At 34.6% G+C, this 25,252-nt stretch overlaps 2 protein-coding genes across 2 annotated transcripts in view; both read left to right on the plus strand.

Moving 5' to 3' along the window:
- Window positions 1-7,889, plus strand: part of LOC149963391 (ATP-binding cassette sub-family C member 1-like) — a 60,537-nt gene extending 52,648 nt beyond the window's left edge. The window contains exons 22-25 of the mRNA XM_090166788.1: window positions 1,765-1,911; window positions 2,245-2,570; window positions 3,636-3,830; window positions 7,568-7,889. Of these exons, the coding sequence (XP_090022914.1) occupies window positions 1,765-1,911; window positions 2,245-2,570; window positions 3,636-3,830; window positions 7,568-7,688 (789 nt within the window). The 3' untranslated portion in view covers window positions 7,689-7,889. The remainder of the gene's footprint in view (window positions 1-1,764; window positions 1,912-2,244; window positions 2,571-3,635; window positions 3,831-7,567) is intronic.
- An 8,007-nt stretch (window positions 7,890-15,896) lies between these two features.
- LOC149963393 (uncharacterized protein F54H12.2-like) lies at window positions 15,897-17,233 on the plus strand. Its single transcript, XM_090166798.1, has 3 exons — window positions 15,897-16,047; window positions 16,101-16,565; window positions 16,725-17,233. The coding sequence occupies exons 1-3, from the start codon at window positions 15,897-15,899 to the stop codon at window positions 17,231-17,233; spliced, it is 1,125 nt and encodes a 374-aa protein (XP_090022924.1).
- The last annotated feature ends 8,019 nt before the right edge of the window (window positions 17,234-25,252 follow it).

Here is a 25,252-nt window from a genome sequence, read left to right on the forward strand (position 1 = left end):
AACCTAGCGCAGCCGCTTCTGCCAGTAAGTCAATCAACAGCCAACGATACAAAAAAAAACAACTTTGCGAGCTCTCTAAGTAGTATTTTATGTTCTCCAATGTATAGTGATGTACAAACCACTCCTGTAGCTAACATATCATTATTCGAAGAATCCGAAGCAGACCACATATTTTCCATTAAAAATGTGTCCTCTGGTGAGATGGAAAACATTTCATTACCACACAGTTTAGTGCAGTAGAAAAAATAAATTGTCTTTGACAGCCAATTGAATGAACTTTTATCAAGAGTCTTATGTGACCATGTTGGATATTCATCTCCAGTTGATATTTTAATACAAAAAAATCTCAACCTGAAGGAAGCCTTCTGACAGTAAAGTTCTTTTGTTTAAATGGTCATTTAGATATTTGGAAATCACAACCACTCATTGGAAGAATGCCCGCTGGGAATTTTCTAATTGCTGCTTCCGTTTTGCTTATCGGTGGAACATTCCCCAGATTTCACACGTTTGTTGAGTATTTAGGGCTAAACGGTATTGGGAAGAAAAGAAAACCTAAGTTCCCGAAATAAATCAGGCTTGGAAAAGAGAACAAGAAACACTTTTTAAAGAAATGCAAATACGTCCGGAGTATCATTTATCAGCGTATGGACGTTGCGACAGTCCTGGTCATTGTGCCTGCTACGGTTGTTATCAAAGGACAAACACATGTATGCATTTTAAACTAACGTAGAAAACAGAAGTTGAATACAAATCCACCAACATGGAGTTGTTGGGGCTAAAAAAATGCTTGGATAAGATAAAAGGCATCGTAAAGAATCACCAGATAACCACAGATTTCCATATTCAAATTAGAGTCTATTTACGTAAAGAATACCGTCAAAAAGACCACCAGTTTGATGTTTGGCACTTGGCCAAAGGAGTTGGCTAAAAAATTCGGGCACTTGCTAAATTAATATGCAACGAAGATCTACTGCCGTGGGTGCAGGCACAGTCAAGACATTTGTGGTATTGCGCACAAAACTATGAAAGTGATTCAGAAAAGTTGATTAAGATGTGGCAATCATTTCCCTACCACTTAATTAACAAGCACTCTTTCAGACATTTTAAAAATTTTCAGAATGTGGCCATGCTAGGTTTACACAAGATGGTGAAAGGAGGAGAAAACGGGTTAAAGCGAACCGCACACCACACAATAATGTTGCTAAACTTGTTAACAACAAACTGCTATTGAAAGATTTGAAACGAATCTAACATTTTTTACATACATCTGCAATAGAATGTTACCATACTTTGATGAACAAATATTGTTCAAAAAGTATGATTTTGATTTTTCAATTATGGAGGTTAGAATAATATTAACAATATTTGATCACAACCATTATGCAATTGGGACTAGATTTTGAGAATTACTTCTCGAACGCAACAAATGAATGGAACGCAAGACTGAAAGAGCCAAAGTCTGACAGTTACATTTATAGTTTGATGGAAAACATAATGGCTAGGCAAATTAACAGCAGAGATAACATGTATGAAACCAGCCAATCGGATAGAAATATTTATCGCTAGCAGAGTTGAAAATTATAGTTTTGCAACGCGTTTCTCAGCTAGAATCGCCAATCGGATACACACGCCTATTTTGTCTAGAATAATGACGAAACATTCTAGCCAAGCATACTTTTACAACCAGCCCTTAGTCTTTTGCACAAGCTTCACAAAGTTTAAAAATTCCGGTTTAATTTCATGAACGTGTTTCTCCCAAAACAGGCAGATTGGAATAAGCCAGAGGCGCATCTTCCGAAGCAATGGCCTGAGAAAGGTCAAATTATATTTCGGAATTATTCCACTCGCTACCGTGAAGGATTGGACCTGGTTTTAAACAACATATCGTTCGTTGTAAATCCAATGGAAAAAGTAAGAAATTACACAGTTTAAAAAATATTATTAAGAATAAAGATTCATGGTCTACAGAACCACTGAAAGCCGGAAATGTTGGAATTATTTTGGTTGAAACAAACATTTTACATCATTAAAAAATAACTATCTTCGGTCTTTTTAAAAATAGTTGCTTATTATAACCAAACACAACTATAAATATAAAATAAAAGTTAACCCAAAATATTATTGAAATATAAATGGTTGATTTTACTATAAAATTTCTCATTTGTTTTTTACTTGGTTATAAAATTGACAAAGATTGTAAGCATTTTCAAAATAGTCAAAGTAATTTATATTTTAATTAAATAGGTTGGTGTGGTAGGAAGAACAGGCGCTGGAAAATCTTCTTTGGCATTGGCTCTGTTTCGGATGATTGAGCCGGCAAACGGTAAAATCATTATCGACGGACAAGATATCAGCAAACTGGGCCTACACGATCTGAGATCCAGAATAACCATCATTCCACAGGATCCAGTTCTCTACTCCGGAACCCTGAGATTCAACTTGGACCCTTTCAACTTAAACAGTGACGACGAACTGTGGACAGCTCTAGAATTAGCTCATTTAAAAACTCTCGTGAAGACGTATCAAAATGGGTTAAGTCACGAAATGATGGAAGGTGGACAGAATTTCAGGTCAGATTTATTCGAATTTATTAATTGTGAGAAAACCGATTTCGATACGGGTCTTCAGTTTGAAAATCCATTTAATAAAAGGATATTACGGCGTTGGAACTCGTCCAGTGAAATTTCACCAGTTCAAACCAGACATATTTTCAACCTGATATTCGACTCAAACTTTTCATATTTAGCCGCATTTTGTTTGTTAGTTTTCTTTAAACGCTTATAAAAATTTCAATGCAGTGACGTTCAATCTTAGTGATTATATGAACTTAAGTACCCGCGCTACATACTAACGGAAGTTATTTGTATGTTTTGCCTTCTAAAACTAATTTTTCTTTAAAAGTGCCTTTAACCTGGCACAATTTGACCAAGTTTATTTAAATTCGTTTTTGGATTTCATTTGTTTTATTTAAATTTTTGTATTTAATTCTTTCTTTGTACATAGCCGTTTGAGGACAACCACCGATCACCCAAAGGGTTGTCTGAATACTTCCGCCACGGGTGTCCCACCCCTGTTTCCAAGTACCCCCCGTTGGCGTGGCGTTTACACATATCCCACCCCTGATTAATCAGATGGACGTGCGGACTGAATTGTCCAATCCGTCACATTATCTCATAACGAGTTTAAAAATTTTATGCTTTGTATCGTCCTAGCAAACACCATTTGCAGGCTATACAAAATTGCAAACTTTATATTAATTTTCCTATTATCATAAATTTACAAAAGTTTATATGATTTAATTTTAAATACTTTTTTTAAATATTTTATTTCAAATACGGAGAACAGTATTTACCGAACTCTCATCAATTTATTTTATCTTTTAAGAAAATATTAAAATATAATTTAGCTCTAGAGGCGCATTAGTTGGTGTTAATATACTAAAAGTCTTCTATGATGATACATAGTTGTTTTAAATATTTATTTTAAAAATAATGAAACACTCTTCTGTCTCTCATTTAATGGACTCGTTTGGCACATAATGCATAACGTCATATAATAATAATTGATTTATTCAGCTATATTGATATCAACAAAATAATAATTATTAATAAGGATAGCTTTATTTATTTGTTTAGCGTTGGACAGCGTCAACTGGTCTGTTTGGCAAGAGCGCTTATCAGGAAGACGAAGGTTTTGGTGATGGACGAAGCGACGGCTTCTGTTGACATGGAAACGGACGATCTCATTCAAGCCACGATACGGGACCAATTTGCATCTTGCACAATAATCACCATTGCGCATAGAATAAACACTATCATGGACTACGACAGGTAAAAATACACGCAATTGACTTATTAATATGTTCTTCGAATATCCTTAAACCAAAGACATACACTTTATTTCAAATATACAATTTCAAAGACATATAACTGCGTGACACCTTCAATCAGCATAAGGGATTTCACAGAATCTCCGAAGAAAGAACGGGGACAAGGCGCGAGACTCCGCAATTAGCAAGAAAAACGTTTCATTCAACGGGTTCCCTCTCCGGCTATAAGAAGAAATTTAAATTATCATATTTCCAAACAAACACGATACGGCTGCATGATTAAAAACAAGCTTAGCTTTTGAAGATATTTTTTGCTATTTCTAATAGAATTTACCACATTAAAACAACTAACAATGGTTACTTTAACCTGGATCTGTCGAATTTGTTGATTTACCAAGAATGCGTTAGAAACGAAAATGAATTTGCTAGGGATTAAGCATTAACAAGTCCATTTATACAACGGTACCCTATAGCTAATAATCTTCAGCTTTGTTACAACCCAATTCATCACCCTAGGTAAAAGTAACCTACACACTCAAAACTTACTGTTGTAAAAACAGCAAATACGGTTTATAATTTACAGCAAGGTGCAGTTGAAGTGGGTTAACAGCAGTTGGTCGTAAAATTTATAGCTTTCTGCTGTATTTTGAAGAAAACAGTAGCGACTGTAAAAATTCATATTCGTACAGTTTTTAAAATGACAGTTATATTAAAATTAACGATTTGAAACCGTGGTTGACGTTTTACTTCAAAAATGTGTAAAATTTACTAAAGGTTGCTGTTTTTTCTGTTATTAACGGCAAGCGCTAGTGTATTAAACAACTAATTATTATTATTTTAATTTTAGTTTTAAATATAATAATATCCGATAAAAATATTTTAATATACTCTTTTGTATAAGTAGCACCCCACGCAAAATGCTATATTAATTACAACCCATGTTCAACGTGTGCTTAATAATTTGAAACCAAGTTAATAGTTTACTTTCCTTTGGTTTTCTAAACATGATCAATTGGAGTTGTAGTAATTTACGATTAAATTTTTCTATTGGATTATGAAAATATTTGTCAAAGTTTTTGTTATAATAATTTTAATAATTGATAAATTTTTTATATATTTCTATCATGAATTGATTAATAAAATATTTGGAAATTTTTAATTAAACCAATATGATAATGGTTTGATCCGTAAAATTTTTGATGAAATTTTAAGTTAGTGAATAGGTTCTGTACTAAATACGTTTGATAACTAAAACTACGGCAAGCATTGGATTTTACTGTAAAAACTGCATGCATTTACCGTATTAAATACGTCTGGAATGAAGGTTTAATAAACAGCAATACTCTTTAAATAGAACTTTATCTTGCTGTGTTTTAAACAGCAGATTGTCCAGTAAATTTAACAGGAAGCATGACAATAAGAAAACAGTCATAGTTGGCTGTGAAATTAACAGCATTCTGCTGGCATCTATGCTGACCGCAGCTTGCTGTAAATGTTACAATAATATTTTTCTGTGTGTAGCAACGTTTATCGCCTTAACACAGAAAAATATTATTGTAAATTTTACAGTAAGCTGCAGTCAGCATAGATGCCAGCAGAATGCTGTTAAATTACAACCAACTCTGACTGTTTTTTTATTATCATGCTTCCTGTTAAATTTACTGGACACTCTGCTGTTTAGAAATACAGCAAGAAAAAATTATATTTACAGAGTATTGCTGTTTATTTAACCTTCATTCCAGACGTATTTAATACGGTAAATGCATGCAGTTTTTACAGTAAAATCCAATGTTTGTAAAATTCCAGTGTTTGCCGTAGTTTTAGTTATCATACGTATTTAGTACAAAACCCATTCACAACCTTAAAATTTCATCAAAATTCTTACGGAACAAACCATTATCACGTTGGTCTAATTAAAATTTTCAAATTTCTTATTTATCAACTCATGATAGAAATATCTAATAATTTTTATCAATTATTAAAATTATTATAACAAAATATTTCCATAATCCAAAAGAAATTATCAAAAACGACTACTACTCTAGTTAATCATATTTAGCTCGAGCCTTTGTAATTTAGAGTTATAGGGAAAACCAAAGGAAAGTAAACTAATAACTTGGTTTCAAATTATTAAGCACACGATGAACAAGGGTTGTAATTAATATAGTATTTTGCGTGGGATGCTACTTATACAAAAGAGCATATTAAAATAGTTTTATCGGATATTATTATATTTAAAACTAAAATGAAACATGTGCAATTTTAAAAAATGTTTTGACAACTAAATAATAATTAGTTGTTTTATATACTAGCGCTTGCCGTTTATAACAGAAAAAAATTGCAACGTGTGGTAAATTTTACGGATTTTTGAAGTAAAACGTCAACCACGGTTTCATATTGTTAATTTTAATATAACTGTCATTTTAAAAACAGTACGAATATGAATTTTTACAGTCGCTACTATTTTCTTCAAAATACAGCAGAAAGCTGTAATTTTTACGACAAACTGCTGTTAACCCACTTCAACTGCACCTTTCTGTAAATTATAAACCGTATTTGCTGGTTTTTCAACAGTAAGTTTTAAGTGTGTTTATCCCAGTTGGCCGGGTTAACTAAAAGCTGCAATTGGTTCGCGAAATGAACCCCGTGGCCAAGCGGCTCCAGTCAAAGCACCGTCCTAGCCAAATGTTTCAAGTGCTGGCGATACTGATGGCAGGGCGAAGATTCTCCGTCGGTTTGAAGAACCTACTTTGTAATGATATTCTGTATTCCCAAATCCTGCAGTTCCGTCGCATTTTGCGAGAAGGCAAAAGTCTTTCCACGGGGCAGATGATTTCTGAAGTTACACAATTTGCCAAATCAAATCCATATTCTGGAGTAACTTTTAGACATTCTTTAAAAAATAAACTACCACTTTGCTAAATGAAACTATAAGGCAGGAGCTTTCCTCCCAGCGCCAAAGACGTTATAATTTTCTAGGTGATCCAGATATTAAATATATCGAAATTTGTGAGTTTTTAAATAAAAATTAATGAATTTAAACAGGTGTTTCCCAAGTTGAACTATCTTTATAATCTATGAAATTAAAAATATAAGTTTTGAATTTTTTTGAAATGATATATTCAGAAAACGATCGGGCATGATTCGAGAAATAATTATATAAAATTTAATATTAAGACTTTTAGAATGTAGCTCCATTACCTGAAAAAAAAACCCGTTAAAGAATATTAATCACATGAACTGCCAAAGACATCAACCGGGTTTTAAAATCAAACATGTTTATGTAATTTTCATTTTCACTTATTAAAGGCCAAAATAAATAATTATAAAATACAATGTCTGGTAGTGCGGCTATAGAGGTTACATGGTCTATCGAAGTGAAATAATGTCACCCAATCCCTCCGTGAATCGTAGGCCAATATCCATTTAAATTACAAAACCAAGTCATTGGGTAATTATGTTAAAATATCTTACTATTTCACTGTTAGAAATTCATTTAAGAGTTGAATCTAGCTTTTTTAGAGTTAGAATATAATATTTTTACTGGGTGGCGCTTTTATTTTGGAATATATTCAGTTTTTACTTTCTGTTGGTAGTAGAGTTGGGGCAGTAAACATTTTCTCCCAAAAAGAGTTAAGAAAAGACGGAAGGTTTGAACCACTCAACTCGGCTTTTAAGACATTTTGATGTACTCCATTTATATTTTAAACTTTGAATTAAATATGAATTTATTTTCAGGGTGTTGGTCCTCTCTCAAGGGAAAATCGCAGAATTTGGCGCTCCTCATAATCTTAAAAGAGATAGCGAGTCTCGGTTTGCTGAACTTTCTAAATATGCGGAACTTCAAAGCCACAGCTAAATGAAAAGTCTATAAAACTCTATCATTCTGCCAAAACTATACTCAATATCTTAAGAATCAATTTGAAACCTTAGTTGAGTCTTTTTCGTTTAATATTTATCCAAGATACATTCTAAAGTATTTTTATCAACTACCTTAGACTAACGGAGAATATTCCGTTGAAAAGCATGTAGGATGCTGATGTATACATTATTATAACCAATTATAATTATTATTAGGGCATATATGATTCTTAATATTATAGAATTTTGTTATATATATATATTCTTTTGAATGTAAGCTCGTTTTGTTTGAGAAACATATGTAGTTATGAAATACATTCGAAAAGCAATGAGCGTTCTTTGATCAAACTTATTTTGAAGTTTTTTTATTTTATGTTCTCCATTTTGGAGAGATCGATGTTTGAAATAGCAGTGATCCTTAAATGGAAGTTCCCTTTTTGTATTTTTTTTAATAAAGCATTGTTTAATAGACTTAACTCATTCGCTTAAAAATATAACTTACTATCAGATTATCAATTTGGATTCCGATGCGACCGAAGAACTGAGAATGCTCTAGCTAAAATCCTGAACCCTTAAGACATAGACTACCCCTAAGCAAATATCGTCTAAGACATTCCCAAAGCGTTTGAAAGTGTCGCACATGAGCGTTTAATAAATAAACTCTATAAATTTAGTGTAAGAGACAAAGCAGGGCTTTGAATCCAAAGTTACCTTTCCGATAGACATTGCTACACACGAGAAAGGAATACATTTACCGAACCAATTAGTTAAAAAATGGGTGTCCGCAGGGTTCTATCATTTCTCCTTTCCTTTTTAATCTTTAAATTAGCGATTTAACAAATTTAATTCAGATAGGACTTTTATATCTCTATGCTTACGATACCTAGCTTCCAATTAATTGGAGGTAAATGTTTAGACACTTTTACCAAAATATCGAATTTATGCCTCTCTAAGATCCAATCTTGGCTAGATATAAATAAGCTCCAATTAAACTTAGACAAAACAGAATATATCATTTTTAGTAACCAAGGTAAAATATTAATTTAAACAGAAAACTATATATATAAATAATCACCCACCCATTAGGACGAGTAAACCATTATTAATACCTTTGCCTAATTTTTTATATAAACCTCTCAAAGGACAATCACGTATATTATCAAGGATTGGGGGCCTTTTCTATATTTGTAAAACTACAAAACCATAAAAAGCTCTTCTCGAAGTATACAATTCTTTATTTCACTCTATTCTGTAATATGGAATAAGTATATGGGGTTATAAAACTAATAAGAACCAAGATCGAATTCAAATATTACAAAAAAAATTTCGAGTAAATTGTATTATTCTAAATGCAAAACAGCAATTTCATTACTTGAGCCTAATTTTATTATAAAACGATATTAAAAATGGGTGTAAATTAACCAAACGTAACATATTAATGTTATCAATATATATTTATAACATTAATACGAGCTCATTTCTAATTTTTTTTAAAATCCCCAATGTTAAACCAGTAAAAAATAAACTGATGCTTTTACCACTGTGCAAAAGTGTATAATTCTTTAAAACCAGATATCCCAAATGCCCTTACTAGTTTAAAATTTAAATAGTTAATAATTTTTTTTTATTATTATGCATTTTATTTTAATTTTTCGATAAACTATTGCTTTTATTAACTTTTTTTCAGTGAATTTTTCTTTCTTGTTTATAAATCTGTTAATTTTATAAATTTAATTAAAATAAAAAGAGGGCTTACAAGTCGCCAGATTTTTTAACCCTCTAACATCATTGTAAAATTCTTCCTTAAACAAATAAAATTTAATTCAATTGAATTGAATTGAACTCAAGATATATAAGAATGACGAGAGAACAATATCACTTATATTATGCTTGGTATGTATCAACTACAAAAGGATAAAAGCACTGCAATAACACGACGCCATCAGCAAAATATACTTAAATCAACCGTTTTAATTATATCATTGTTTGTATGGAAATTATAATGGCTCAATTAGGACTCTTTCTACGTAACTTAAAGATCTATTTATAAATTATTTAAGTTTGAAAAAATAAATTTAGTTCTTAAGTGATACAGCTACAGGGTCATTGTGTCGTAATGTAAAAGCCGTAATTAAATATTTAGCTACTGTTACATAAAGCTTCTTAGTCGAATTATGTTGCACTTCTTTTTTGAATTTTAAATTCGTTAACATTAATAAAAGTCAATTTATTAACCGTGAGTAGGGTCAACATGCCGGTCCCAGGGAATAAACTTTAGAAGGCTTACACCGAGTGAACCTACTCCATAAGATGGAGACCGCTCCACCGATTAGTAAACGTACATTAGATTATGTACTTGTACCCCGCCGTTCCGCTGAGCACTACGGCGGCACACAAGACAAAGAGTCATGCCAACAAAAATGCACTTTGCGAAACAAACGTTCGGTAACTGAGACAACCATAAAGACAGGCTCACATATGGCAAACAAACGCCCTCATCATGGCCCATCAAAAGGCGACCCCATGGGCTGCCCTAATTCCCACCCTCGCACAGCTGAGGACTAGAGTGAATTCCTCTTCCACCGCCAAACAACCCTCCCCAGAAGGATATTGAATGCCTAGTATGGAACACCCGAAAGGTTCCAGTGACCCAGCGCCCCGAGCACGAGACCCCCAAGGACTCCAGTGACCCAGCAAACCGCCCCCAAGAGCCCAGCGACTCCGAACGCCGGGTATGGAGCCCCTCAAGAGCTCCAGTGACCCCATCAAACCACTGGATAGGAACTGTGTACCTGTGCAAATCAGCCGCAGGTTATTAGCCATACGTTGCCCGGCTCTCGCCACGAGGAGGCTTTGCAGTCAGGATTTAAGAGAGCCAAAGGCAGTGTGTCAGAATTTATAGCCCGGTGTACCTAGTAACAGAGACCATACCACCGGAGGCCTATCATCATAGTGCCCTACGCCAGCGTCCCCCTAGCCCGGACAGGTGACAAATCCAGCATGGGTAGCAGAACCCTACCACTGATGGTCTCACCTTTGACCGGAGCCACTCAAACCAGCAGAAGGTGCAGAAATGGGTGGACCAATCCCCACTTCGCACACAAAGGCAGGGTGGAGTTGGTGGAAGGCCTCCGCACGATACTAAACAATACACTGGAAGGCCTCCACACGGCTCCGCACGATACCAAAACATACAGTCAAAGGTATGAGTGGTGAACAGCCAAAGGTAGGGGTGATGATGAAGGGTAAATACTTAGGTGGTGAACGTGTAACGCTATAGAGAGTGTTGCATAAGAAAACGTAAAGACTGTTCCCCGCTAAAATGAAAGGTTTATAGAAGGTAGCAGCCTTTCTCTGTATTATTGAATTCCTACCGAAAAGAAGAGTTTTAATCCTGATTGACAATCCCCGCTTTTTCATCACCGATATGAAACGCGTACGTTTCTCCAATATAGTGTACGCGTTCTACCGTAAGAAGACCGTGTAAATTAGGAATTAAGAAATAAACATAATTTTAATATGCAAATTAGATTTTAATTTGAACCGCTGGTTTCCCCGGTATTCTTATCCTAGTGAGAGTTCTCTCTCAGAAATACTTCATGTACCCCGCAAGTTTTTTCTTTTTAGGGGAATCTCTATGGGAGTTAAACATTACAATAAAGCTAAGGGTACTTTTGATCCGAAATAGGGTACATAAGGCCGGTAATGGTGACTTTGATCGCTTTTAGGGTACTTTTGGTCACACCTGAAAAGCAGTTGGAAAAACGAAGAGCCGTAATTTTACCACACCTCCACCCCAATATCTATAATTCCAAGCAATGCTTTTTCACTGTTACTATGATCTTCCAATACTCTCTATAATTTAGTGGATACAAGGTTATATCAAATTAATGTGAAAAAAAATGGATTGAAGGTGTGGAATAAGTAAACGTTATCTGAAACACTCCAGTAAAACGGTATATGTTATTCCTTGCGAGGATAGAGTTAACTATGATATAAGAAATAAACCTTATTTTAATTTGCAAATTAAATTAAAATTTTAATCGTTAATTTCGCCGGTTTTATTTAAATGGCAAAGAAGTTACAAGGAGGCTGTGTGATTCTCCGTTACAGTGTTTACATTGTTTCTAATTATTACAAACAAGAATAGTAACCTAAGCCTACACACAAGAAACATCTTAACTCTACTTTAAATCCAATAAAATCTATTTCCGATATGTAAATAGGTAGAGACATATCGCAAAAAAAATCTCTTTTTCTACTTTTAATATGGTAAAATACAATTCCAATATGTAAATATAAGTATAAAAATACGACAAAAACAACTTACCTATATTTTAAATATGGTAAAATACAATTCTTATACACAAATATAGCCAGAAAGATTCTAAAAAAACACAAAAATGAAAATAAAATAAAATTAGTGTGGATAAGATTTGTAAAGATAATTTTGAAACTAACAATTTTCACGCTTTATTTAAGTTAAGCAATTACATTTAACAATAAAGAAATTAAGAAATGTTTTAATTAAAATATCTTTTATATTCCAGAATAGTTACCTTTTATTACTATAAATATTCAAATGTTCAATTTTAACCGCTGCCCTAGAAGAAGTGTAGGTTTAAACGTTTATTAATCAAGCGGACACTGAACATATCTTTTACTCTTTATTCTACGACGTTTAAACATACACCATTTCAATACATCCTTAACTTATTCCATACATGAGATATAGATAACGAGGAAACAAGTTAACTCTGAACTTATATGTTTTACTCTACGGGAAGGATGTTGTAAGCTTAAATTAATAATGGTTAATGTGTAGTATTTTTCTACCTTTTTAAATTTTGTAGTAATTCTTTATCTGTATTTGTGTATCGGAAATTTAAAAAAAATAGCGTGTGGATATTTTTTGTTCTATATTTGGAAATAACATTTTATTATCTCTGAAATCGCACGTGTGATGTTAGTTGATTGATATGTTTTCGAAGAATGAGAAAAAATTTCTCCGTTTTAAGAGATTCTGTCATCCACGTTACCCATCGTACGTATAAGAAGAAGTATTCTCGATGAATATTTTCTAACCCGGGCGACAAAGTTTATTTGAATATAATTTATTTATAAATAGTTTTTGAATTGCAAACTAGAATAACCTAAGCCTACATACAAGAAACATCTTTACTCTACTTTAAATCTAATAAAATCTTTTTCCGATTTGTAAATAGGTGGAAACATATTGCAAAAAATCTCTTTTTCTACTTTTAATATGGTAAAATACAATTCCCATATGTAAATATAGGTATAAAAATCCGACAAAAACCCTAAACTGGACCTATTAGCTTTATTGTAATGTTAAAATCCCATAGATATTCCCCTAAAAATAAAAAAAACCTTGCGGTCCAGTTTTGGATGCTCCTTCAAGTACTACTTACGCACTTAATGATATTAAAATGAAGCTTAAAAATATTTACATTCTACGTCAACTGCTTTATTGAAAATCTATTTTAACGTACTGAACGTAGAGTAAGAGGGTTTTGTAGTATTTACTACCTATATTTGCATTTCAGAAATCTATTTTAACATATTGAACACCAAGAAAAAAGGTTTTTCTAGTATTGTTCCTCCTATATTTACATATTGGAACGTCATTTAACGTACTAAAGGTAAAATATAGAGATTTTGTAGTATTTTTCTACCTATATTAGCAGTTCGGAAATATATTTTAACGTATTGAATGTAGAGTATAGAGATTGTTGTAGTATTTTTCTCCCTACGTGACTACACCGGAAACGTCTGTGTTATTCTCTTTATTAATCAAGCTGACTCTGAACATATGTTTTACTCTTTATTCTACGACGTTTTAACATTCACCATTTCAATACATTCTTAACTTATTCCATACGCTATTTAAAACACATGAGATATAGATAACGAGGAACCAAGTTAACTCTGAACTTATATGTTTTACTCTACGGGAAGAATGTTGTAAGCTTAAATTCATAATGGTTAATGTGTAGTATTTTTCTACCTTTTTAAATTTTGTAGTATTTCTTTATCTATGTGTGTATTGTCATATTTTGCGGAAGATATCTAAACCCACTACAATCGCAAAACGGAAAAAGATTCTAATACAGAAGGGAGGATTTTTACCGTTACTCTTAGCACCACTTCTTTCAATTGTGAGCAGTGCGGCAGGCGCGGCTATAAGTAGAGCTATCAAAAATGGCTAGAAAGATGATCTTAGTTCCCGAAGACGTTTACCGACGGCTCAATTCGCAACCAAAACATGACGAAAACTTGGATACGAAAACTGTTTTAAATAATCAGAAACTTAATCAGTCACAAAAAGTAGAGTTGTACAACCATTTATTACAACGTAACAAAAGAACTAAGAAAGCGAAACTCGTTGAAGAACCGAAAAGAAAGAAAGACTGGTATTCGGAAATAGCTATCGCGATACCAGATTCACATCTGAAACCCGTCATTGCTTTGTACAAGTGGATTGAACGAAACAGTAAAATTGATTGGTCTACCAGTGGTGAACTTATTTATAAAGAACGCCCTATAGTTAGATCTAATATCATGGACATTTTACACGAATCAGTTAAAGGATACAAAACCAAACCGAAACATGAAATTGTTGGATTGGATAAATTTTATGAATTGTTGGCCAAGGAAAATGTACCCAAATCACTTGTAAAAAATAAATTCCCCTTTGAATCCCCTATTGAAAATGTACCTATTATTTCTAACGATCTACCAGAGAAGGTGTACGATGATTCAGATTATTTACCTCCAAGTCCCGAATCAATTTATGGCAATGGATTATTGAGTTGGATATATCAGGTTTCAGTTCTTTCATTCACGAATTATACCTCAACATGGAAGGTGTCATCGATCCTACTCCGTCTGGGTTGATAACCTCTTTATCGATAACATACTTAAAATCACCCAAAGTTATTACGGCGTTTTTGTTATTATTTATTATTATCGTTTTTGAACTATTTGATTTCGCGTACTGGTATCACGAACGGAAAATGAACTGTACGATGAATGGATAAGTTAGAAGAAATATACTTCAACGTTAAGGACGCCGGTAGTTACGGAGGCATTCGCGGTCTTTATCGTGCTGCCCGGGCAAAGGGAATTAAAGTGACCATAAACGATGTGAGATAATTTTTAAAACGACAAGATACGTACACGTTACACAAGCCGATAAAACATAAATTCAGAAGAAACAAGACGATAGCGTATGGAATAGACGAACAATGGCAACTAGATCTGGCAGACATGCCAGATATAAAAAATCACAATAGTGGATACCGCAATATCTTATGTTGTATCGATGTATTTAGCAAATACGCATTCGCTGTGGCTACAAAGGATAAGAAAGGATCAACTATGGTAAAGTCATTCAAATCTATTTTAGAATCAGGTCGACAGCCGAAGGTTGTACAGACTGATCATGGTAACGAGTTTCTATGCAAAGAAGTTCAAGGTGAATTAAAACGTAGAGGAATCAAGTTTTTCGCAACGCACTCCGAAGTAAAATCTAGTATTATAGAACGATTCAATCGAACATTGAAGTCTCGAATGTACCGATATTTTACGGAGAAAGATACGCACAAATATATCGACGTTTTACCAGATTTATTGGAAGCTTACAATAATAACTACCACAAATCTATTAAATGAACATGGACTTATCTATAAAATCAGGTGTAAAATCTTTCTTCTGTTCATTTGTGGTTAGCGGGTCAAAGGAGAAATATGTCTCCACGTAATCTGGATCACGTTTCTGTAAACGATTATAATAACTATTACTTAAATCAAATTGGACACGGATCAATTCCGGTATACCGTGGAGTAGCCGTGCAAAGAGGATATGGTCTTGGAAATATATTAGCCTCGGCATTTCGGTCTGCCATGCCTTTACTCAAAAAAGGTGCCACATTCCTTGGTCGAAAATTTTTAAATACCGGGGCAAAAATTGCTTCCGACGTCTCGAGTGGTGTGTCTATTAAAGACGCGTTAAAATCTCGGGGGTAAGAGGCGGGGAAAGAAACCTTAAGAAGAGCCGCCGAAGCAGTGAGTAAACTTAGTGGAAATGGACGTAAAAGGTCTCCCATCATCAGTTCAGTTCGAACCAGGAAGAAGAAAAGACGTTCTCTGCTTCAGTCTGATATATTCTCGTAATCATTGAACAATGTCTCTAGCTCACCCCAGTTCACAAAACAGCATTAGCTCGGAACTTGATTTATTTCACGTACCTTATACTCAAACTGGTATAATAGGACGTCAATGGGTTGAATATAATCCAACATCGAACATAAATGAAAACCAAGCAATTATCTTTAGTATCGCTGGAAACTCGGAGACTTACATTGATTTGAAAAATACTTACTTCAAGTTCAAGTGAAAATTGTGAAAGCAGATGGAACTCTACCAAAACCCGATATTTACGACGCTGTATCTAAAACCACAACTCCCGCGGACAAAGTTGGTCCGGAAAATTTGTTTTTACATAGTCTCTTTGGCGAAGTTCACGTATCATTGGGTGACAGATCAGTTACATCATGCCCTCAACAGTATCCTTACAAGAGTATGATTCAAACGCTCTTGACATATGGTGGACCAGCCAAGGAAACTTTCTTAACCGCGTCTCTATTCTATAAAGACAAATCTGGGAAATTTGACGAATTTTCCAATAACGACGGATTTAAGAAACGTGCAAAATTTGCCCAAGAAGGTGTTATTGACATGATAGGAGTTGTACGAGCCGATATTTGTCAACAAAATCGACTTATTCCTAACCTGATAGATCTAAATTTCAAGTTTATCAAAAGCTCAAACGAGTTTTGTTTACACACAGACGGTGAAAAATGCAAAGTCATTTTCACACACGCATCAATGTTTCTCAGAAAAGTTAGATTGACGCCAGAGATTATGTTATCCCACGCTAAAACTTTGGAACTGGCAACAATGAAATATCCAATCACCCGTACGGAATGTAATTCATTTTCAATTTCCCAAGGCAACAAAATATGCGTCAAAGACAACTTATATAATGGTCAGATACCGAGTAAGGTGGTGATCGGATTTGTGGACCAGAATGCGTATTTGGGAGACTACAAAATGTCACCTTTTAACTTCAAAAATTTTTCGTTAACTCAAATCGCCCTATACCTTGATGGTAGTAGTGTCCCGGCAAAACCGTTAAACCCAAATTTCAAAGATAAGTTGCTTATGCGATCATACGTTAATCTCTTTCTTCAAACTGGTCAATGGAATATTGACGAAGGAAATTTTATCGACCGTGATGAATTCGCCAATGGAAATGCACTATTCGTATTCGATTTAACTCCCGATCTCAACAAAAGTTCAACTGACTGTTTCAACCTGGTAAAGAACGGGAGCGTTCGTCTCGAATTAATATTCGGAGAATCGTTGCCGTCAACAGTAAGCGTGATTTACTATTCCGAATATCAATCTTTGGTCGAGATCGACAAGAACAGAGCAGTTTTATGTGATCAAAGTTCATAATGGACTCGCAACAACTTGAAATCATACTTAAGAATGACCCGTATACCAAATATTTGTTCAGAGGAGTCTTCCCTGCCGACAAACTTCCCAAGAATGTGAAAACGTATCCTTCACTTTACATCGTGAACATTGATACGTCCAATGGGGTAGGAGAACATTGGTGTTTGATATATATCTCAAGGTCACTCAATTGTACATTCTTCGAGATTTTCGGGAACAGCCCTGATTTGTTTCAATTGAACTATTTTATAGAGAAAAACAGCTTAACTGTCACGTATAATTCTGTTCAATTGCAAGGAAATTCTAGTAAAGCTTGCGGTGGTTACTGTATATATTTTGCAATTAATTTGTGTCAGGGAATAAAAATGTTTAACGTATTGCGAAGATTTTCAAAAAACAAAAATGTTAATGATCGTATGATTGTAGAATTTATGTATAAGAAATACTCAATAAATTTGTCATAAAAATATTTTATTGTTTCGTTTTATAATGTCCATGCGCGAGCGTTGATATACCATCGTCTAAAATATAACGTTTATCATCGCACGGGTTTAAACACAATTTGTTTTGTCGCACAGTCGTCACAATACGCTTATTACTCACTATGCGCTTCATCTCCGCGATAGTTAACTTACGGTTCAGAAGACACTCGCGATATTCCGCGTGACGGACGCGCTTTTGCACAACACGTTTACACACACCCTTGCAAGTCTTTTTCTCACCTTTGGCGGACAATATAGAGTACATTTTGGGTCTCAGTCCGCAAAATTCTTCAATAGGTGTACCGTCCATTTCATCTTTAAACTTTCCGAGTCTCTTTTTATTGGTTTCGTCAAACAGTGGATTATTTTTGGGGTATCCAGAAAAATCATACATTTCCTTCTGTTGGGCGAAATCCTCGTATAAATCCGGTGTTTGGATTTGATACGTGAGACTGTCTGTAAATTACAAACAATCATTAGAAATGAGCTATACTATATACAAGAGAGTATACGTACCAGTATCGGTGAAAAGAAGTTTGACCTTTTCTCCGTACTGCGGCTTTATGACGTCATAGTGAAATCTATACATTATAAGTTTCGATAGATCCAAAATGGCGAAACCTGTATAGATGGGCCGGTTTAGAATAAGCTTTTTCTTGGCGGAATGAATTCCAACAAGGTCGTTTTGAAAGATGGTGAACTTTTCGAACGCGGGCGAGCTAGCTTTTTTAACAGCCTTTTCTGGCGTCGTAACCAATTTAAAATCCTTACGTAAACGTAAGTTTTCCATGGTTTTACCTGAAAAAAAAAATTAATTTAAAATTTAAATTTTTAATTTTAATTTTTAATTATTTACCGAAGACAGCGTTGTTCATTAATTTGAAAAAGTCCTTTTCAAAATCGTTGGCGGCCATCTTCCTTTTATCCGTATTAAAGTCAATATATGACTTTAACCAGGCACCTTGTTCGAATTTCATTATTCGGTGGATTTTCGTGATTTTTAGCCCTTTTCCAGGTAATACTTGAGATTGCGATGGTGTACAACGTATCGTTCTTTGTTGTTTAGGTTGGGCACCAGTTTCGGTAGACTCTCTTTAACAGGGATTTTCAGTTCAGTCATCTGGGTTTTGGAATACTCGGAAAGCATTTCCGGTTTAATGGACATGGACTCTGGAGCTAACGGGTAGCAGTTATGCTCGTCGTGTAATGCGTCCGGATATTCCAAATCCACTTCCAAAATAAATCCCTCAGCGGCGTCGTCGGGGCAACTTAGAATTTCGCGTTGACAGTCAGGGGTGGGTTCAATCCACTCAAAACCTTTCATTGGTAACGCGTCGCACATGACAGTACCGTACAAATTGTTACAATCTGTTTAAAATAACATCATTAAAATTAATTTTTAAATCATTTTTTTAATAAAATTTTTTAATTTTTTTTTATATTTTTTAAATATTTTTTTAAAATATTTTTTTAATAAAATTTTTAAAATATATTTTTTTTTATAAAATTTAAAAAAATTATACAATTTTTAAAATATATATATATATATATTTTTTTTAAATTTATTATAATTTTTTTTTGTATAATTAAATTTATTATTAAAATTTTGATTATTCTTACCGAGATAACAGATGTAACTATCTGGTTTGGAACGGTCGTGTGTTTCCAGGTACTTGTTATTACCCTGTGCGAGACGATGGCTGATCATTGAAACCCCACCTCGTATCCCTTTTTCTATGAAAAGATGCATGTCCTCATCCAGAGAAAGGTCAAGACGCACCTTAGTCATACATAGAGCCGCCTGCCACGCGAAACCCGGGCCTGTGTACGAATGTGCGGGGTCTAGTCGGTAATACGTCATGCACATACGACGGAAACTTTGAAAGACGACTGCCAGAAGTAATGTGTCAGACAAAACATAAATATCGTGATAACGTCCTTTAAAAATAAAAGTTTCAATTAAAGATTATTCGTATTTATTAATTTAATAGTGTTCATACCCAAATTTCCGATGTTGAAAGTTTTCCAGACGTTTCGCGCATGCACGTAGTCGGCTTCACTCAGAGGCTCATCGGTTAAATCGTTGAAGAAACACTCGATAGGTGGTAGTTGTGTTTCTTTAAAACGATCTTCCGAATCCATATATGAATACGGATAAACTCCTTTTCGCAGGAGTAAATTAACCTCTTTCGACGTGAAAACCGAGTTTAAGAGCGGAAACTTGTCAGTCCCACCTTTCGATAAATTTCCAACGAGGGTCTCGAGAGAAGCTGGCAAGAATCGGATGCTGTCAACAAACCGTAGTTTACCCAAGGTGAAAGAAATGTATGTTTCGCTGTTGGTAGCGATACAGTCTATATTCTTATTTTTGATCTTTGCAATTTGTTGCATAATGAGGTGGGCGTCATATCTACAAATGCTTTATATCATAAGTAAAAATACCTATAAAAAATATAGTCAATTAATTTACCTGCTCAGATTATGAAGGAAAACCGGGATGAATTTTGGCGCCTTCATTTTCAAATTGCAGTTCTGACACGCACAACCCCTATACGCTCCTGTATTATGGTCATGGTCACGTGTTTTAATTGAAGTTTTCGTGAACGCTTCTTCGCAGACGTAACAATGAGTCGCAGATTGATAGTCGGTTTCTTCAGCTACGGAAAGTTGCATAGGGATGTTTTCCTTCAACGCTTCCGATATAGCCGTAGACTCGTCCAAAAGCATATTCAAAAACTTCAACGCACCGTCTTGGCCCCTGTAGGTCTCGTGCTTTACGAGATTTCCTACATAGTAAATAAATATTAGATAAAGAATTAAAAGAATTTCAAGTGATCAAACGTACCAGTGGGACTGACAATTGCGTATGAAAATCCACACGTGACATGTACGGCTAGGGTCGTGGTCGATGACAATGTTGCGTCTGGCAAACATGTCGCTATTTTGGACATTATCGATTCGAAATCGGCGAAAATGGTGTAAGGAACCTATATGAAACAAATAAATAAATATTTCGAATTTAAAAGAAGTATTAAATTATTTTCCATTTGAGACCAACCAAAATTTTTGAATTTTAAAATTGGTTCTTTGGTTGGCATCTCCACGCGCTGTGGTTGGTGAACATTACAGTCACGCATGTGGTTTTTGATAATGTCTTCGGAATTACTCCTTTTTAAGCACCGTCGACAATAGAAGGTTTTGTGATCATGTTTGGAGAATCCGCTGAACAAACGTCTTAGGTGGCGGATCAAGACGTAATGTTTATTTTTACCGTTTGTCACCAAAAGTAAATCAATTGCCCTAGACTCGGGTACACGTTTTTCACTTACATAACGCGGGAAATAACCCTTTTCGTACGCGAAAATGTTAATTGATAGGTTATTCGCCTCTTCGAGCTTTTTAAGTTTATAAGCATCCAGTTCGAAGGGGGAAGTAATACCGCACAAATCGAGTTCGTTCTCGTATCGTTTATAATGTAAAATACGACTGGGATTATTAGTGGTTGGGTTTAGTTTAGCCAAGATTGACCACAGGAAACATTTATTGTCACTTGGGTCTTCAGGGTCAACATTTACTGTGGCACGTTTATTTTCAATTACAGGTGGTAATTGAAAATATGTACCGCCTACCAGAGGTAAATATTGGATAATGTTAATTTGTAAATACAAAATTTTATCCAAAACCCAACCACTTCCTAACCCTACATAATTGTTCATAGAGTTGGCAATTTTGTTTCGACTAGAGTTTATTTGTTCGGGTATTACCTCGGGTGACAGCGTCGCGTGTGTAAATCCCCTGAAATACGGCATTGCCTCAACGTCCGTACCAGAGTTGCCAAGTTCACGGGTATATCGTGCCCGCACCACCATATACCATTTTATACCTTTATTGGTATTTAGTTTGTTTTTAAGATACGTTTCTACCTTAGCATGGTGTTCATTTATAAATAACACAGGGTCGGTAACCCCGTCTGGTGCCGTTATCCTAGCTGAAAAAATTGCGTCACCAAGCGCGTTAACCTCCTCTATTTGAAATGGATGGATGGCTGGTAGCACTGCTGGTGGAGTAGCTGGTAGCACTGGTGGTTGTTGACCAACTGGAAGGGCAACGGGTAAGTTAGCGGGTGGGTTAGCGGATGGGTTAGTGAATGGGTTAGGAGCGTCGACGGCTTGCTGGTCAACAACGGCTGAACCAACTGCGATTGGTTGTTGGTGTTGGGCTTGAATATTATCCCAATGCTCACCAAGCCACTCGTCATCCGCTTGAGACTCTAATAGATTGTTTAAGGGATCCGATTGTTGAATCACTTTGTCTTCTTGACCATTTATAGAAAAAATAAACTTTATGTAACAAATAATAAAATTTTCTTGAAGAAACTTACCATTTTTAACTCGTTTACGATAAAAAGAGTCTGGTGATGAGACCCTTTTTACAGGCGAGTTTGGTGGTGGTAATTCATGTGGTGTGCCTGAACGAGTGAATGATGGGCTGGCAACGATACGAGGTGTCAGATCGGACCGGGAAAACGTTTCGGATCTCGGGGACGGTTGAGTCCTCGAAGACGGTCCGGGTTGGAGAAACGTCATCGGCGGCGGTGGATGCGGAGAATTCGGTACCGTAACGGGGACCGCCCCGTGATTAAAATTACGTTGGTGACGATTTAAAACGTCTCGTCTCGAAAATGACTTATCACACACGGGACATTTTAACCTGGTATTACCATGAACTGATATCATATGACGGTTGATTTTACCCTTTTGGGAGAAAACGGTTGAACAAATACTACACGAATACATCTTGAATATACCTTTTTCACCTCGTACCAGGACTTTTTATACCCTTTTTAGATTTGAAAACTTCACCCTCACCCCGCCTTTGCGCGTTCACCACCAGTTCGCCACCAAGATTCTCATTGGTTAAAAATGACGTATGCCTAAACGGTGTCCGAGAGGGCGGTGCATTCTATGTTTACCCCAAACACAATATTGAGCAATTTTTGAGGAGCATCTCTCTTTTTCCCTATTGGCTGAAAGTGACGTATTCCAAATTAAGGTGTCCAGTTAGGATAATGGGTTTCTTCCAGACACTTTGGGACTCTCTATAGCTTTACACGTTCACCACCTCTGATGTCTTATCTTTACTCGTTCTCCACCCAACGAAAAGCGGGGACTGTCAATCAGGATTTAAACCCTTCTTTTAGGTAGGAATTCAATAATACAGAGAAAGGCTGCTACCTTCTATAAACCTTTCATTTTAGCGGGGTACAGTCTGTACGTTTTCTTATGCACCACTCTCTATAGCGTTACAAGTTCACCACCCAACGGAAGCGGGGTCTGTCAGTCAGGATTATAACCCTTCTTTTCGACGAGGGGGTAAAGGGATGAGCGTCAACCATTAATACACAAAAGGCTGCTGCCTTTACACGTTCACCATTCAACTGTAGCTTTGGCTGTTCACTGCCGACACCGCTCTGCCTTTGTACGTTCACCACCTAAGTATTACGTCACTCTTTCGTTAAACATAACTTTGCTAGTTCACCCTACCTTTGGCTGTTCACCACCACTGTACTCGCGGGCGGGACGGGTGGAGACTTTCCACTGTATGTTTTGGGACCGGCTCGAAGACCCTACTGTTTTCTGTCTATATTTGCGTACCGGAATTTTATAGTATTATGCTACCTATTAACATATCGGAAAGGGATTTTAGTAGTAATTTTCTATCTATATTTTCATATTGGAAATGTATTTTACCGTATTAAAAGAAAAATAAAAGATGCATAAGAATTCATCTTTCTCATAAGGGTCTTACCAATTATGTACATACACCATCTAATATGTAATTTATGTTTAACACTTGGATGAATTCGTGTTACAAAAAGTTCTTTTAAACGGAACTCAGTACATGAAATATTTGAATATCGGAAATGTATTTTGTTGTATTAAAAGTAATGCCTAGATGTATTAATATTATCTTTCTACCTATATTTACGTATCGGAAAAGTATTTTAACGAATTGAACGCCAAGTTAAGTTGTTTTTGTAGTATTTTTCCACCTACATTTGCGTATTGAAATCTATTTTAACGTAGAGTAAGAGGTTTTTTTGTATTTTACTACTGAACGTCAAGTATATATATATATTCTAAATTTCTGAACTTTTATATTCATTATGTTTTGTTCCTTATAACCATATGGATTTCAATACATTTGAAGAAGCGAGTTAAATAGTGGAAGAGTATAATGTGACGTGGCTATAGATGTGCAAGAAATGGAAAAGCATATTGAAGAGTGGAAATTTAAGCTAGATGAAGCTAGTCAAAGAGAAATGGTACTGGGAAATAAAGTTAAAGATATAAAAACCGATATAATTGGATTGAGAATATTGCAAGATAGTTGGAAGAGAGCAGAAAACTAGAAAGAAAAAGTAAAACATGCAAACAGTCTCTCAGTTCGAAACGAAATCTAGAATAATTGACATCGTGAATCAGTACCATTAGAACTTTTTGTTATGTTGTATACCATTGGCTGGCTTAACTCCTGTTAAAATTGTGCGATTTAATATTAACATAATAACAATAATAATAATATATCAATATTGAAATATTTATAAATATAAAAGGTGACTATTGTAGAAAAAAAAGATATCTTATTTAAAACATTTCTTAATTTCTTTATTGACTTGAAATATTATTTTGTTTAACGTCTTAGTTTGTATATGAGTTAGTGAACAATTCCTCGCTGGGTGAAATATTCTGTCTAAAGCCAATTGGAGATAATTTCTGTACAAATTTACAATATTTAAAATTTTTCCGAATGCACTTCTTCTAGGGCAGCGGTTTCCATTGAACGTTGGAATATTTATAGTAATAAAAGGTAACTATTCTGGAAAATAAAAGATATTTTAATAAAAACATTTCTTAATTTCTTTATTGTCTTAAAATATTTACAATATTTACAAATTTTATTTTGTTTAACGTCTTTCATTTTTATAAATGTAATTGCTTAACTTAAATAAAGCGTGAAAATTGTTAGTTTCAAAATGATCTTTACAAATCTTATCCACACTAATTTTATTTTATTTTCATTTTTTTGTTTTTTTTAGTATCTTTCTGGCTATATTTGTGTATAAGAATTGTATTTTACCATATTTAAAATATAGGTAAGTTGTTTTTGTCGTATTTTTATACTTATATTTACATATTGTAATTGTATTTTACCATATTAAAAGTAGAAAAAGAGATTTTTTGTGATATGTTTCTACCTATTTACATATCGGAAATAGATTTTATTGGATTTAAAGTAGAGTTAAGATGTTTCTTGTGTGTAGGCTTAGGTTACTATTCTTGTTTGTACTTCAAAAAATATTTATTACTAAATTATATTCAAATAAACTTTGTCGCCCGGGTTAGAAAATATTCATCGAGAAAACTTCTACTTATACGTACTATGGGTAACCTGAATTACAGAATCTCTAAAAACGGGGAAATTTTTTTCTCATTCTTCGAAAACATATCAATCAACTAACATCACACAGTGTGCG

Source organism: Leiobunum rupestre, chromosome 1 (genome assembly GCF_980474605.1).
Source record: "Leiobunum rupestre chromosome 1, qqLeiRupe1.1.hap1, whole genome shotgun sequence".
Taxonomy (NCBI): Eukaryota; Metazoa; Arthropoda; class Arachnida; order Opiliones; family Sclerosomatidae; genus Leiobunum; species Leiobunum rupestre.

Bases quoted from the DNA above. Each gene is read 5' to 3' on its own strand.
- LOC149963393 (XM_090166798.1), top strand. From the start codon at position 15,897: ATGTCTCTAGCTCACCCCAGTTCACAAAACAGCATTAGCTCGGAACTT. The intron at 16,048-16,100 runs GTATCGCTGGAA...ACTTACTTCAAG, and splicing joins AAACCAAGCAATTATCTTTA to TTCAAGTGAAAATTGTGAAA. The intron at 16,566-16,724 runs GTGAAAAATGCA...CAATTTCCCAAG, and splicing joins GTTTTGTTTACACACAGACG to GCAACAAAATATGCGTCAAA.